Source organism: Salvelinus fontinalis, chromosome 27, assembly GCF_029448725.1.
Source record: "Salvelinus fontinalis isolate EN_2023a chromosome 27, ASM2944872v1, whole genome shotgun sequence".
Taxonomy (NCBI): Eukaryota; Metazoa; Chordata; class Actinopteri; order Salmoniformes; family Salmonidae; genus Salvelinus; species Salvelinus fontinalis.
The window spans coordinates 5,028,281-5,044,489 of record NC_074691.1 but is presented as its reverse complement, the minus strand read 5'-3'; the positions used below and the strand labels follow the sequence as shown (position 1 = coordinate 5,044,489).

Below are 16,209 nucleotides of genomic sequence, written 5' to 3'. Positions count from 1 at the left end.
CATAACAATTGGTAATCAGCATTTTTGGACACCGATTATGGCCGATTATATTGCACTCCACGAGGAGACTGCGTGGCAGGCTGACGACCTGTTACGTGAGTGCAGCAAGGAGCCAAGGTAAGTTGCTAGCTAGTGGTAGGCGGTGGTAGGCAGCAGCAGGCTCGTAAGCATTCATTCAAACAGCACTTTCCTGCATTTGCCAGCAGCTCTTGGCTGTGCTTCAAGCATTGCGCTGTTTATGACTTCAAGGCTATCAACTCCTGAGATTAGGCTGGCAATACTATAGTGCCTATAAGAACATCCAATAGTCAAAGGTATATGAAATACAAATGGTATAGAGAGAAATAGTCCTATAATTCCTATAATAACTACAACCTAAACTTCTTACCTGGGAATATTGAACACATGTTAAAAGGTACCACCAGCTTTCATATGTTCTGAGCAAGGAATTTAAACGTTAGCTTTTTTACAAGGCAAATATTGCATTTTTACTTTCTTCTCCAACACTTTGTTTTTGCATTATTTAAACCAAAATGAACATGTTTTATTATTTATTTGAGACTAAATTGGTTTTATTGATGTATTATTTTAAGTTAAAATAAAAGTGTTAATTCAGTATTGTTGTAATTGTCATTATTACAAATATATATAAATATATATTTTTTTTTAAATGTAAAAAAATGAAAGGAAGAAAAAAAAGAAAAGAAAAAGAAAAAAAATCGTCCAATTAATCGGTATTGGCTTTTTTGGTCCTCCAATAAATCGGTACCGGCTTGAAAAATCACAATCGGTCGACCTCTACTTTGTACACAGTGTATACAGTCGTGGCCAAAAGTTGAGAATAACACAAATATTAATTTTCACAAAGTCTGCTGCCACAGTGTCTAGATATTTTTGTCAGATGTTACTATGGAATACTGAAGTATAATTACAAGCATTTCATAAGTGTCAAAGGCTTTTATTGACAATTACACGAAGTTGATGCAAAGAGTCAATATTTGCAGTGTTGACCCTTCTTTTTCAAGACCTCTGCAATCCGCCCTGGCATGCTGTCAATTAACTTCTGGGCCACATCCTGACTGATGGCAGCCCATTCTTGCATAATCAATGCTTGGAGTTTGTAAGAATTTGTGGGGTTTTGTTTGTCCACCCACCTCTTGAGGATTGACCACAAGTTCTCAATGGGATTAAGGTCTGGGGAGTTTCCTGGCCATTGACCCAAAATATCAATGTTTTGTTCCCCGAGCCACTTAGTTATCACTTTTGCCTTCTGGCAAGGTGCTCCATCATGCTGGAAAAGGCATTGTTCATCACCAAACTGTTCCTGGATGGTTGGGAGAAGTTGCTCTCGGAGGATGTGTTGGTACCATTCTTTATTCATGGCTGTGTTCTTAGGCAAAATTGTGAGTGAGCCCACTCCCTTGGCTGAGAAGCAACCCTACACATGAATGGTCTCAGGATGCTTTACTGTTGGCATGACACAGGACTGACGGTAGCGCTCACCTCGTCTTCTCCTGACAAATGCCCCAAACAATCGGAAAGGGGATTCATCAGAGAAAATGACTTTACCCTAGTGCTCTGCTCAGCAGTCCAATCCCTTTACCTTTTTCAGAATATCAGTCTGTCCCTGATGCTTTTCCTGGAGAGAAGTGGCTTCTTTGCTGCCCTTCTTGACACCAGGCCATCCTCCAAAAGTCTTCACCTCACTGTGCATGCAGATGCACTCACACCTGCCTGCTGCCATTCCCGAGCAAGCTCTGTACTGGTGGTGCCCTGATCCAGCACCTGAATCAACTTTAGGAGACAGTCCTGGCGCTTGCTGGACTTTCTTAGGCACCTTGAAGCCTTCTTCACAACAATTTAACCGCTCTCCTTGAAGTTCTTGATGATCCGATAAACAGTTGATTTAGGTGCAATCTTACTGGCAGCAATATCCTTGCCTGTGAAGCCCTTTTTGTGCAAAGCAATGATGACGGCACGTGTTTCCTTCCAGGTAATCATGTTTGACAGAGGAAGAACAATGATTCCAAGCACCACCCTCCTTTTGAAGCTTCCAGTCTGTTAATCGAACTCAATCAGCATGACAGAGTGATCTCCAGCCTTGTCCTTGTTAACACGAGAGAATCACTGGCAAAAAGGAACTTTGCAATTAATTGCAATTCATCTGATCACTCTTCATAACATTCTGGAGTATATGCAAATTGCCATCATAAACTGAGGCAGCAGACTTTGTGAAAATTAATATTTGTGTCATTCTCAAAACTTTTGGCCATGACTGTACAAGCAGACACTGGTGACAGATTCATTTTAACGTCATTGGTGCATTTACACCCCACGTCCATGCAGGGGCACTCTTGTGTACTTTCAACAGGCAGTCATTCAGTAGAGGGACACAAAGGCAACAATGTAATTTCACAATACATCTAGTGACATGCACAAGAAAATGCAGACCTCACTTCTGCATGCAGGCAAGGCAGAAAATAATTTGCCACTACTCCAAATAATTCCAACACATGAAATAGAGCATTATGTTCAACCAGAACCGTTGTTCTACATGGGCAAGGTAATGCCATTGACTCAAATTCAATAGATAAGAGTGAACTAGGTCCAGTAGAGCCCTATAAAATCCAGATTTTTGCCTGATTCCATGATGTTTTCTCCCAAATTCAGTTTTCTTCGTTTTGTTTTTTCAGGTTTCCGTTTATCATTATCGCTAACAGCTACACAGCGTAGAATAGACATACCTCACACAACACACACAGATGGACATTCCAGACTGTTGTACGGGGCAGCGCTGTTCTTTTGCCTGATGACTCACCTTGAATTTAATTTATCGATTGCTACATACATTTAGTCTGAAACTGCAATCCTACAAGTCATTTGTGTGACTTCAAAATGAGGGAAGTCGTACAAAAATTAATCAGCGATAACCAATCAGAGTATCAAAGTTAATAACGCCATCATGTAAGCCTGTTCAGGCCTAACCCATCGGTTTCTAGGACCAATCAGAACAGTGAGAATGTGTTTGCAATCTAGAAATCATTGGGGAGGGAGGCAAATCCAGACTCATCAGTTGGCAGGAGCGATATGAATGGGTAGCCATGGAAAGCTGCTCTTACCTTCCTCAGTGAAATGGTCTGGACCCACTCGGTGGTGTGGATGTCAAACACATCCACTCCGTACTCGCTGTACACCGTCAGGTAAGACGAGTTGGAGCCTGGAGGACACACAGGAGACACACGCTGAGCAAAAACAGAGGCCTTTCATCTATTTGTAGGATCCAATATACCAAATCATTTTCATGTTTCAATAATATAAAATGTGGTCTTTTAGTGCCCCTTCGGATAAGCTAACAATTTCTGGTGTCATGCATTCAGGCATTCTACATAGGCTGTTACAAGGTGTCTCTATCACTATTATCTGGAGCCGACATTGTTGTTAAGCCCTATTATTACATGTCATTCTGCATTTCTTTAAAAAAATATATATACACAGATCTAAAAGTATTGGAACAGTGACACATTGTTGTTTTGTAGCTCTGTACTCCAGCACTTTGTATTTGAAATGATACAATGACTAGGAGGTTACAGAGCAGACTGTGAGCTTTAATTTGAGGGTAATTTCATCTATATTGTGAAAAAACTACTTTAATACACATTAACAGTACCAGTCAAAAGTTTGGACACACCTACTCATTCAAGAGTTATTCTTTATCTGTGCTATTTTCTACATTGTGGAATAATAGTGAAGACATCAAAACTATGAAATAACACATATCGAATCATGTAGTAACCAAAAAAGTGTTAAACAAATCAAAATATATTTTAGATTTGAGAATCTTCAAAGTAGCCACCATTTGCCTTGATGACAGCTTTGCACATTAAGCATTCTCTCAACCAGCTTCATGAGGTAGTCACCTGGAATGCATTTCAATTAACAGGTGTGCCTTGTTAAAAGTTAATTAGGGGAATTTCTTTACTTCTTAATGTGTTTGAGCCAATCAGTTGTGTTGTGACAAGGTAGGGGTGGTATACAGAAGATGGCCCTATTTGGTAAAACACCAAGTCCTTATTATGGCAAGAACAGCTCAAATAAGCAAAGAGAAACAACAGTCCATCATTACTTTTAGACATGAAAGACATCATTACTTTTAGTCAGTCAATGCGGAAAATTTCAAGACCTTTGAAAGTGCAGTTGCAAAAACCATCAAGCGCAATGATGAAACTGGCTCTCATGAGGACCGCCACAGGAAAGGAAGACCCAGAGTTACCTCTGCTGCAGAGGATACGTTCATTAGAATTACCAGTCTCAGAAATTGCAGACCAAATAAATGCTTCACAGAATTCAAGAAACAGACACATCTCAACATCAACTGCCTTTCATGATCGAATTGCTGCAAAGAAACCACTACTAAAGGACACCAATAATAACAAGAGGACTTGCTTGGGCCAAGAAACACAAGCAATGAACATTAGACCAGTGGAAATCTGTCCTTTGGTCTAATGAGTCCATATTTGATATTTTTGGTTACAACTGCCACGTCTTGGTGAGACGCAGAGTAGGTGAATGGATGATCTCCGCTGTTACGTTCTCCAGTTTCTGGTTTGTATTTGAGTGTGTGTGTTTCAGGAGATAGATTCCTGAAAACTCCCCAAGCAGCTGATTGGTCGACCCCAGGCTAATTGATGATTGGAGCTGACTCCGCCCCCTCGTCAAGAAGCAGCTGACTCTAATCACCATTGCCACCTGAAGATATAAAAGCCAGTGTTCTGTTCAGAAATGATTGGAGGTTAGAGGGAGATTGAACGTTTTGGAGAAAAGATTAGAGGGAGATTGAACGTTTTGGAGAAATCATTAGAAAGAGTTCTGTGTTTGTTGTTTTGTCAAAGCTTCTTCAGTGGCCTGAGTTAGTTTACTCAGTTGTGTTTGTGAAATTGTTAATAATTATTCTGTTTCATTTGTTCCCAGGGGGGAAGGAGAATGCACTTTGGGAGTGAATAGGCAAGAGGCCCGCGGGCATACATATACCCGTAGTATATTCAATGTCTAGGCACACTAGGTAAGACCTGGGCGGACCACCCCCTGTATTTTGGTTAGGGCACCAAGTGGTGCTAAGTTAGGTAAGTAGTGGGTAGGCAGGTTAGATAGGAGAGGGGGAGCTTTGATATTTACTTTCTTTCCTTTGGTTCCGTCCAGCCCCTTTTCCCCATATTACCGTTTAAGGAAATAAATCCTAGTAAACGGTAAATTCTGACTTTTGTCATCCTTACTCGCACCTACAGTCCATACCTCTTTCACTTCACGGGGAGTTGAGTTGTAGCAGGGTGTTGCGTTCCCTCTTTTTAGAGGCGTGCGTAACATCCGCATGTGTGGTTCCCATTGTGAAGCATGGAGGTGGTGGTGTGATGGTGCTTTGCTGGTGACACTGATTTATTTAGAATTCAATGCACACTTAACCAGCATGGCTACCACAGCATTCTGCAGCGATACGCCATCCCATCTGGTTTGTGTTTAGTGGGACTATCATTTGTTTTTCAACAGGACAATGACCCAACAGACCTTCAGGCTGTGTAAGGTCTATTTGACCAGGAAGGAGAGTGATGGAGTGCTGTATCAGATGACCTGGCCTCCACAATCACCCGACCTCAACCCAATTGAGATGGTTTGGGATGAGTTGGACCGCAGAGTGAAGGAAAAGCAGCCAACAAGTGCTCAGCATATGTGTGAACTCATTCAAGACGGTTGGAAAAGCATTCCAGGTGAAACTGGTTGAGAGAATTCCGAGAGTGTGAAAAGCTGTCATCAAGGCAAAGGGTGGTTACTTGGAAGAATCTCAAATATAAAATATATTTAGATTTAACACTTTTTTGGTTACTACATGATTCCATATGTGTTGTTTCATCGTTTTGATGTCTTCACTATTATTCTACATTGTAAAAAAAAAACGAGTAGGTGTGTCCAATCTTTTGACTGGTACTGTAAGTGAATTTATCTCAATACTTTTGGTCCCCTAAAATGGGGGTATTATGTTCTAAAAGTGCTAAACGGTTCACCCTCAAATTAAAGCTGACAGTCTGCATTTAAACTTCAGACATTGTATCATTTTAAAATCCAAAGTGTTGGAGTACAGAGCCAAAACAACATCGTTGTCACTGTCGCAATACTTTTGGAGCTCGCTGTATATTTTAAGATGGTTTCTGATTTTATAGAACAGATAGAAGATGACAGGGAGAAGTTGTGTCAAAGAGCAGTAGGCCGGATTCAAACTTGTGCCAAAACCGTAGATATGCGTGTGCCAGATTCTGCAGAATTACCGTTAGACCAGCAAGGCCACTGCATTTCTTCTCCAAACCTTGCCTAACCCAACTTAACCACTTAAAATAAAACACCGTCACGTACTGCAGGCTAGCGGCGTGGCGGGCCACATCAGTTCCTGGGCCCTGCTCCTCCTTCCTGTGGGGTCCACATAGATGCCTAGCTGGCTGAAGCAGAGCAGCAGCTCGGCCGTGCCCACCTCCAGGGCGTGCAGCGCGTCCAGGGGCTGCTGGGCCAGGAAGGCCAGCGACGGGTCCCCGGGGCTCACCAGGCTGACGGGCGATGACTCGCCCTGGAGGGCCAGCAGGGCAAAGCCCGAGGGGTAGCCCACGCACAGGCGCTCGCGCACCATGCCCAGCCACTGGGCCACCCCCGGGGCCTGTACCTCCCACAGCTTGCGGTGGTGCGGCTTGGCCCAGGTGATCTCATAGCACAGCACCTGGTAGAGGTGGAGGGAGGGACATTTTGCCATACATTCAGGCAAAGCAGCAGATGTAAAGGACCTTTCATGTCACCTTTGAAGTAGCTAGTATGAGTTAGCTTATGAACGATATGCAAAGCATCGATGCAGTTCTTATGAAGACTTCATGGATGCTACCTTTATATGGTGTTGTTTGTTTTGAAGTGGGGAAGATAGATGTATCTTATGACTTTCCCACCCTATTTCTTATAAAAGTCACATAACTTCACCTTCACATGTAATTTGAACTATTTTGTATTGGAACTCTTTTATTAACTAACTTTGTTTTACTTTAGTCACTAAATTTGCCCGCAGGTGTAAATAAATAAATAAATAAAATACTGACCTGGCGCTTGATGGCGGCCAGCAGGCAGGCGGGTCCCCCGGGACGCAGCACGCCGGTGGTCAGCGCTTGGCAGCCCTTGGTCTCCGTCAACTTGATGTCAAAGGCCGACTCAGCCCCCTCCAGCGCCCCCCAGGGGTGCAGGTGCACGTGGCGGTTGCGTCCGCACAGCAGAGCCACCATCTTCTCTTTTGGGATCAGCTCGATCTGGTGCACCTTCTTGCAGTCAGCCGCCCGGACGATCACTGGAGGAGGGAGAGAGGGGGGAGTCAACAGGGGAGTCTGTAGGGCAGGGCTCCCCAACTGGCGGCCCGTGAGCCAAATTCTCAGCAAGAGTTCATTTGCATCTCACAAATGCTCTATAGAGGAGATCATCAGGATACCAAATGCTCCAGGATCATACAGGGATATGTGAGAGCGCCCATAGAGGCTCAGATGATACGGAACAAATGTAATTGTGTTCCGTATCATCTGAGCCTCTATTGGCGCTCTCACATATCCCATTAACAACTTATTTGGAAAGTCCATCCATAACATTTCAACTAACTAGCTACTGACCCTAACCCTCGCTCTAAACTTAACCCGTACATTTATTCTAACCTTAACCTTAGCAAGCAGTTGCTTATCAACAGATTTGTTGATAGTATGACCATCTGTAGAGCATCATGTGATCATAGAAGTCTAAAAAGTATTGAGCTGCACGAAGGAGTCTGCATGTTTCTGTGCACAAAACCAGTTATGTTCATATCATATCATCTGAGCCTCTATGGGAGCTCTCACATATCCCTGTTTGATCCAGATAATGGAGCTGATGATCTGCACTATAGAGCATTTGTGAGATGCACATGAACTCGGGTAGAAACAAATCATTGTGGTGGGTCCAAGATCCAGGACCACAGTCCTAGGTATAGTGACGTGCCAGTGCGAGTTGAGTGGAACTTTTTTGCCCGTTGTAAACAAGCTAGCCTGCTACTGTCATGCAGAATGAGCGTCTAGGCAAATTGCACCATGAAACAGTGATTTTCAGGTCTTGTTGTGAAAGCACAACGTATATGGTCGAACTTTCACAACCGCTCCAGGAAACCGTGCCGTGGTATCGGTTGTCAAACTGTGAAAACGGCCAGGGAACTGTACCGTGGTTTTGAAGGTCAAACTGTGAAAACGGCCAGGGAACCGTACCGTGGTATCGAATGTCAAACTGTGAAAACGGCCAGGGAACCGTACCGTGGTATCGGAATGTCAAACTGTGAAAACGCCCGGGAAACCGTACCATTGTATCGAATGTCAAACTGTGAAAACGGCCAGGAAACCGTACCATTGTATCGAATGTCAAACTGTGAAAACGGCCAGGAAACCGTACCATTGTATCGAATGTCAAACTGTGAAACCGCCAAGGAAACCGTACCATTGTATCGAATGTCAAACTGTGAAAACGGCCAGGAAACCGTACCATTGTATCGAATGTCAAACTGTGAAAACGGCCAGAAAACCGTACCATTGTATCGAATGTCAAACTGTGAAAACGCCAAGGAAACCGTACCATTGTATCGAATGTCAAACTGTGAAAACGGCCAGGAAACCGTACCATTGTATCGAATGTCAAACTGTGAAAACGCCCAGGAAACCGTACCATTGTATCGAATGTCAAACTGTGAAAACGCCAAGGAAACCGTACCATTGTATCGAATGTCAAACTGTGAAAACGGCCAGGGAACTGTACCATGGTTTTGAAGGTCAAACTGTGAAAACGGCCAGGGAACCGTACCGTGGTATCGAATGTCAAACTGTGAAAACGCCCGGGAAACCGTACCATTGTATCGAATGTCAAACTGTGAAAACGGCCAGGAAACCATACCATTGTATCGAATGTCAAACTGTGAAAACGGCCAGGAAACCGTACCATTGTATCGAATGTCAAACTGTGAAACCGCCAAGGAAACCGTACCATTGTATCGAATGTCAAACTGTGAAAACGGCCAGGAAACCGTACCATTGTATCGAATGTCAAACTGTGAAAACGGCCAGAAAACCGTACCATTGTATCGAATGTCAAACTGTGAAAACGCCAAGGAAACCGTACCATTGTATCGAATGTCAAACTGTGAAAACGGCCAGGAAACCGTACCATTGTATCGAATGTCAAACTGTGAAAACGCCCAGGAAACCGTACCATTGTATCGAATGTCAAACTGTGAAAACGCCAAGGAAACCGTACCATTGTATCGAATGTCAAACTGTGAAAACGGCCAGGAAACCGTACCATTGTATCGAATGTCAAACTGTGAAAACGGCCAGGAAACCGTACCATTGTATCGAATGTCAAACTGTGAAAACGCCCAGGAAACCGTACCATTGTATCGAATGTCAAACTGTGAAAACGCCCAGGAAACCGTACCATTGTATCGAATGTCAAACTGTGAAAACGGCCAGGAAACCGTACCATTGTATCGAATGTCAAACTGTGAAAACGGCCAGGAAACCGTACCATTGTATCGAATGTCAAACTGTGAAAACACCAAGGAAACCGTACCATTGTATCGAATGTCAAACTGTGAAAACGGCCAGGAAACCGTACCATTGTATCGAATGTCAAACTGTGAAAACGCCCAGGAAACCGTACCGTGGTATCGGAATGTCAAACTGTGAAAACGGCCAGGAAACCGTACCGTGGTATTGAATGTCAAACTGTGAAAACGGCCAGGAAACCGTACCGTGGTATCAAATGTCAAACTGTGAAAACGCCCAGGAAACAGTACCATGGTATCGGAATGTCAAACTATGAAAACGCCCAAGAAACCGTACCGTGGTATCGAATGTCATATGTGAAAACGGCCTATGGGTATGACCTGGTGTCGGATAAGTATATTCTTACCATCTCTGGTGACCTCCACTACAAACAGGCCTTCCTCTGTGCCCAGGGCGATACGCTCTCGATCTGCAGAGAGAAGAGCAGTCAACAGTCACTCACACTTTCTCTGAAAGTCACACATGCTCTGCATACACCTCTCTCTCCCTCGCTCTCGCTCTCTCTTTCTCTTTCCCCCCTCTCCATTTTTCCCGCCCACATTCTGGAACTAAATTATCAATACATACCTTACATTTGTTACGATGAAAAACGCATAAACAAAACCCACAAGAGATTGAACAAATATTTAACCCTTGAATATAGTTGTTTTACCTGTTCCAACTACTAAACTGTGTAAAAGCTGTAATCAGAAAAAAAGATTTACACAAATGTTTTGCTGGTCCCGAATGATGAATGAGGCCCACTGTCCCTTACTCACAGATCATGGAGAGTGTGGTCTTGACGGCAGACAGAGACGAGTCGTATGCCTCGCACACCCACACAAAAACACACAGCGCAGTTGTGTTGGTGAGACGTACATGTCACATACAGTCTCCCCATTTCCTCCAACTCACCGACGATGGTGGCGGAGAGCATGGTCTTGATGGCGGGCAGTGACGAGTCGTAGGCCTCGTGCATGACGTGTACCACGCAGTTCCTGAGGCGGTTCTTGGCCAGGATGCTCTGAAGGCCCTCCAGGATGCCAACCCACTTCCTCTTCTCCGCCTCGCTCTCCGCCAGCACCAATAGGGAGGCGGCGCACACTGGCGAGCTCAGCAGGGATGATGACACCTGGGACAGAGGCAAGGGTTAATAATAACAGGAAGTGTCTTTGGGTCCTTCAATGGTGCATTTCCATACATGATTGACCCCAGTGTTTTACCCAAAAGGCTCAGACTTTTCTGTTTCCATCTACGCGGGCCGGCACCCGTTGTTTCACTGGGCCATGGCTCCGGAAAACCTGCTTTCACCTGGGGCAAAAGCCAGGTCACTGGTACTTTTCAGCTGGCATTTACAAAACAATGGCCAACTTCGAACTTTAACACCTTCTCACAAAGCAACAGTCTTGATGATGCAGAGGTTGCTGATTCTGCTCTCCCAAAGTTCAGTGTCACACTCCTAATGGACCCAATTACACCACAGTTACCATTAACAAAGACGGGCCACACGCTGGCCCGTCTACATGGAAGTATCCATGGAAAAAGTCTCCATGGAAACGCAGCAGGAAAAGCTCTATATAAAACCCAAGTTTAATTATTCTTATTTCAATTTCGCTTGCGTTGACTTTTTCGACATATCAAACATCCCTGATTAACAGTAGATTAGAATAAAATTATAGAGTAAACAATATAATAACACTCACAAAAAGGGTCATGTGTTATGACACACTTATCATGCGTATGATTCAATACAACGCTCCATAGTAACTCATAGTTATAAAATTCTTCAGAAAGTGGTACAATAATGACTTTACTTAGAGATTGTTTATTGGGTTTTCTCCAACAGGAAACATCATCCCATAGTCGGAATATATTATAAAAAGGGTCCATATAATAACTTTAGACATATGTCATTTTTCATGCTGCAGTTTCGAAGCTTACTCTGAATATGCAGGGGATATCTTTGCGGGTGGCGTGGATGACGTCTGAGGCCATAACGGAGCTGACGGAAAAATCCTCACCCCTGTGGACATACACCGAACATAGTGTTACAAACACACACACGCCCCACACACACACACACACACACACACACACACACACACACACACACACACACACACACACACACACACACACACACACACACACACACACACACACACACACACACACACACACACACACACACACAGAGAGATCCTACCTGAGGTCCAGGACCTGACTGGTCGCCACGCCCGGCTGGGTGGACTTGCCCTCAGGCACCTCGTACAGGAAGAGTTTACAGTCACACACCACAGCGTACGCCCGTTGCCAGCCCTTCTTCACTCCCGTGGGCTTGGGGATCTGACGGAGAGGGGAGCGGCAACCGTTCAATTGAGGGCTGTGTATGTTGTTCAATTCCAAAACACGCTACAGTTCCTATCTTGTTAAGCTGAACAGAATTTTAGATGTTTTGGTCGGTAACTCCCAGTGACACAACGACTAGGTTCCAGTTGAACACCGTTCACTTCACAGTATCTCCACGGTACATCGGTACCATTACGCTCAGGCCCGGTCCAACAACAAGGGAAACGTCTGCACAGGCGCACTAATAACAGAGTTATAGCACCGTAATAACAGAAGTATAGGAATACTTAAAACATGAACTTAACATTACTTACATCAGATACAACATCCAAAAATGATATTAGTGAATTATCAAGTAACTGAATTACGCATGACGCTCTGAAACTTCAAGGCCAAGACAATGACTTAACCACAGAATTATAATGACTTGAATGGGAAAAAGCCTCTGAATGCACACTCATGGGTACACGCAACATGCAGCCAGAATGCATGTTCTAGTCATTCTATTTCTATGGTCATAACCTTTCACTGGGTGCTCACCCTGACGAAGCCCTTGTAGGCGGTGCCGATGCCCCTCTGTACGTCGATGCCCAGCGGCCTCTTGGCCTGCTCGGGGGGGATGGGGCACACCAGGGGGGCGTTGTCCTTACAGGACACGTGGCAGACGAAGGAGCACACTGGCGAGAGCGAGGGAGAGAGAGAGAGAGTATTAGTTTACAAGGACACATGCAGTACAATGGCGAGCTGCAGTATCAGATCGGCTGTTTATTTAAAATGTTAGTTTGTTTACTCGGAGAGTTGTGTGTGTTTTTGCCGGAAAACAAATGCCACCCATAGTTTCCTCAGTCCCCCAACTCACCGACAACGGCGGCGGAGAGCGTGGTCGTTCGTGTGTATGAAACCTACCTTCGCAGGCGTAGCCCTGGCGGATGAGGCCCACCATCAAGGAGCTGCAGTGGGTGCACTGGGTGGGGCTGGAGAAGGTCTTGATGCTCAGCTGGTGAGCTTTGGGCTGCGGGCACACGCACGCAAACACACACAAGAAGAGAGAGAGATAAGAACACAGAACACATAGCCAAGCATTACAGACTACCTGACAGCATGTGTGTGTGTGTGGCCAGGCGGTACCTTTGGTGCGGTCAGCAGCGATGTCTGATAGACAGGGGACGGGGCGGCAGGGGCAGCAGCTGGGGGCTTGGGGACTGGCTCCTGTGGGAGAGAGGGGGGTCAAAGTTCACAGGTCAGCAGGTCAGACTGGAAAAAGGATAGAGCTGAGTCGTGTTCATAAGGCACCAAATGGAAGATCATTTACTGAAACAGGGAGGGACTTCATTGAGTTGCCCAATAAGAAACACAATTTTTAAAAAAATTCCGGTTGCAAGACGTTTTCCCTTGCATACCCTAATGAAAAGAACTCTGGTTCTATACTGTGAAACTAAACTACGCTTTACTGGGATAAGATAGTCATTCAATGAGCTACATTCAGGATTAAGGTCAAATGTTAATTCTAGAAATGTATTTAATTGACTGGAAAAATTACTGATTGGAAAAATTACTGATTGGAAATATCCCTGCATTTGACCTAATTTCCTACTTTCCTACTAAACCCTGTTAAAATGAACAATAAAAGCTTAAATTGTACAATGGTGACTGGCGAACTGGGATGACACACACACTCTGAAGAAAGGATGTCTGGGAGGAATGTGCGCCGGGACGGAAGTGTGTGTGAGAGACAGGACACTCACATCCTGTTCGGATGCCACAGAGATTGACGAGGAGAGGACGTCGGACTTCTGGGGTGTGGCGTCAATTTCGCTGACAGAGCTGCTCTGGAGGAGGGAGAGGAATGACAGGACAAGTAAGTGTGTGTGTGTCTGTGTACTGGTCGGGTGTTACTAGTTTCCAGTGTCTCAATGCCTGTGTTGTGTCCAGATGTGTTCCTCTCCTCGAAGACTTGTGTTTCCCATGTACTAACTAGTGTTTCGATAAATGAGTATCAGTATCTGAGGCGAGGAACACATCTCAACAACACCTACACCAACTCACACACGTAAGAACTGCCAACGCTAATAGTATTTGACCATCATGAAGGCATACTAGGGACATGTACGGAGTTGATGTGGTTTTGTGAATAAAAGTACAATTCATCAGCCCATATTTACAGTGCCTTCAGAAAATATTCACACCCCTTGAATTCAAAATTGATTCAATTGCTTTTTTTTGTCACATCTACACACACACACAAAAACTCATAATGACAAAGTGAAAACTTGTTTTAAGAACTTTTTGCTAATGTATTTCAAATTAAATCAAGATTTTTTTTATTTACCTAAGTATTTACAACCCTGAGTCAATACACCTTTGGCAGTGATTACAGCTGTGACTATTTCTGGGTAATTCTCCAAGAGCTTTGTACACCTGGATGGTACAATATTTGAACATTATTATTTACAAAATTCTTCAAGCTCTGAAGTTGGTTGTTAATCATTGCTAGACAGCCATTTTCAAGTCTTGCCATAGATTTTCCAGCTGATTTAAGTCTAAACTGTAACTAGGCTACTCAGGGACATTTAATGTCGTTTGGTAAGCAACTCCAGTGTATATTTGGCCTTGTGTTTTATGTTATTGTCCTGCTGAAAGTTGAATGTCTCCCAGTGCCAGTTGGAAAGTAGACTGAACCAGCTTTTCCTCCAGGATTTTGCCTGTGCTTAGCTCTATTCTGTTTCTTTTTATCAAAAAAAAAAGTCCTTGCCAATGACAAGAATACCCATAACATGATGCAGCCACCACCATAATTGTAAATATGAAGAGTGGTACTCAGTGACATAATCCTTTGTACTCAGGACAAAGTACATTTCTTTGCCACATTTTCTGTTGTTGCAGTTTTACTTTAGTGGCTTATTTTTATTTAACTAGGCAAGTCAGTTAAGAACAAATTCTTATTTTACAATGACGGCCTACCCCGGCCACACCCTCACCCTAACCAGACGACGCTGGGCCAATTGTGTGCCGCCCTATGGGACCCGATCATGGCCGGTTGTGATATAGCACGGGATCGAAACCACGGTCTGTAGTGACGCCTTTAGCACTGAGAAGCAGTGCCTTAGACCGCTGCGCCACTCGGGAGTCTTTGAAAACATCTTTATTGCAAACCGGATGCATGTTTTGGAATATTTGTATTATTTACAGGCTTTTCCCCCTCTGTCATTTATGTTGGTATTGTGGACTAACTACAACGCTGTAGTGGATCTATCCTCAGTTTTCTCCCATCACAGCCATTAAAAGTCACAATTGACCTTCGGTTGAAATCCCTGAGTGCTTTCCTTCCTCTCTGGCAACTGAGTTAGGAAGGACGTCTGTATCTTTGTTGTGACTGGGTGTATTGATACACCAAATAAAGTGTAAATAATAACGTCACCATGCTCAAAGGGTTATTCAATGTCTGCTTTTTCTATTTTTACCAATCTACCAATAGGTGCCCTCCTTTGTTAGGCTTTGGAAAACCTCCCTGGTCTTCATGGTTGAATGTGTTTAAAATTCACTGCTCAACTGAGGGACCTTACATATAAATTGTATTTAGTTGGGTACAGAGATGAGGTAGTTATTGAAAAATCCTGTGAAACACTATTATTGCACACAGTGTGAGTCCATGCAACTCATGTGACTTATTAAGAGACATTTTAATACTGAACTTATTTACAAAGGGGTTGAATACTTATTGACTTAAGACGTTTGAGCTTTCGATTTCTTATTCATTTGTAAAAATGTCAAATTATTCCACTTTGAAATGATGGGGTATTGTGTGTAGGCCAGTGACACAATCCATTTTTAATTCAGGCTGTAACACAACAAAATGTCGAATAAGTAAAGGGGTGTGAATACTTTCTGAAGGCACTGTATTGTCTCAAACTTAACAGTATACTGTATTATACACAAATCGTGTCATCATACACTATGTTGATGTCGATGATCTACTAATCTGTGAGAAACCTTCAGTATACGGCCCACTTCAGAGTCTAACAACGAGGACGTTTACATGAACACACAATTCAATATTAAATTGCTTATGGCAGGCGGCCACGTATGGCATTAGTCATGTAAACGCCTTACTCTGCTTATCTTAATTGGCGTAAGGTCATAATCGAAGTAAGCATACGCCAATTAAAACACCTGGTTTTCTGAGCAATCTTTCAAATGATCAGGACATGTTAATTGCTTCATCTGTGTTCCAGTTGTG

General features: G+C 43.7%; 1 protein-coding gene across 1 annotated transcript in view; it reads right to left on the bottom strand.

Annotated features, from left to right (window-relative positions):
* The window catches only part of LOC129824894 (serine/threonine-protein kinase MRCK beta-like), a 130,455-nt gene that overhangs the window by 14,883 nt on the left and 99,363 nt on the right, over positions 1-16,209 (bottom strand). Inside the window, 11 exon segments of the mRNA XM_055884444.1 lie at positions 3,120-3,217; positions 6,400-6,754; positions 7,122-7,363; positions 9,991-10,053; positions 10,539-10,755; positions 11,565-11,646; positions 11,830-11,969; positions 12,513-12,649; positions 12,879-12,984; positions 13,101-13,181; positions 13,718-13,801. Of these exon segments, the coding sequence (XP_055740419.1) occupies positions 3,120-3,217; positions 6,400-6,754; positions 7,122-7,363; positions 9,991-10,053; positions 10,539-10,755; positions 11,565-11,646; positions 11,830-11,969; positions 12,513-12,649; positions 12,879-12,984; positions 13,101-13,181; positions 13,718-13,801 (1,605 nt within the window).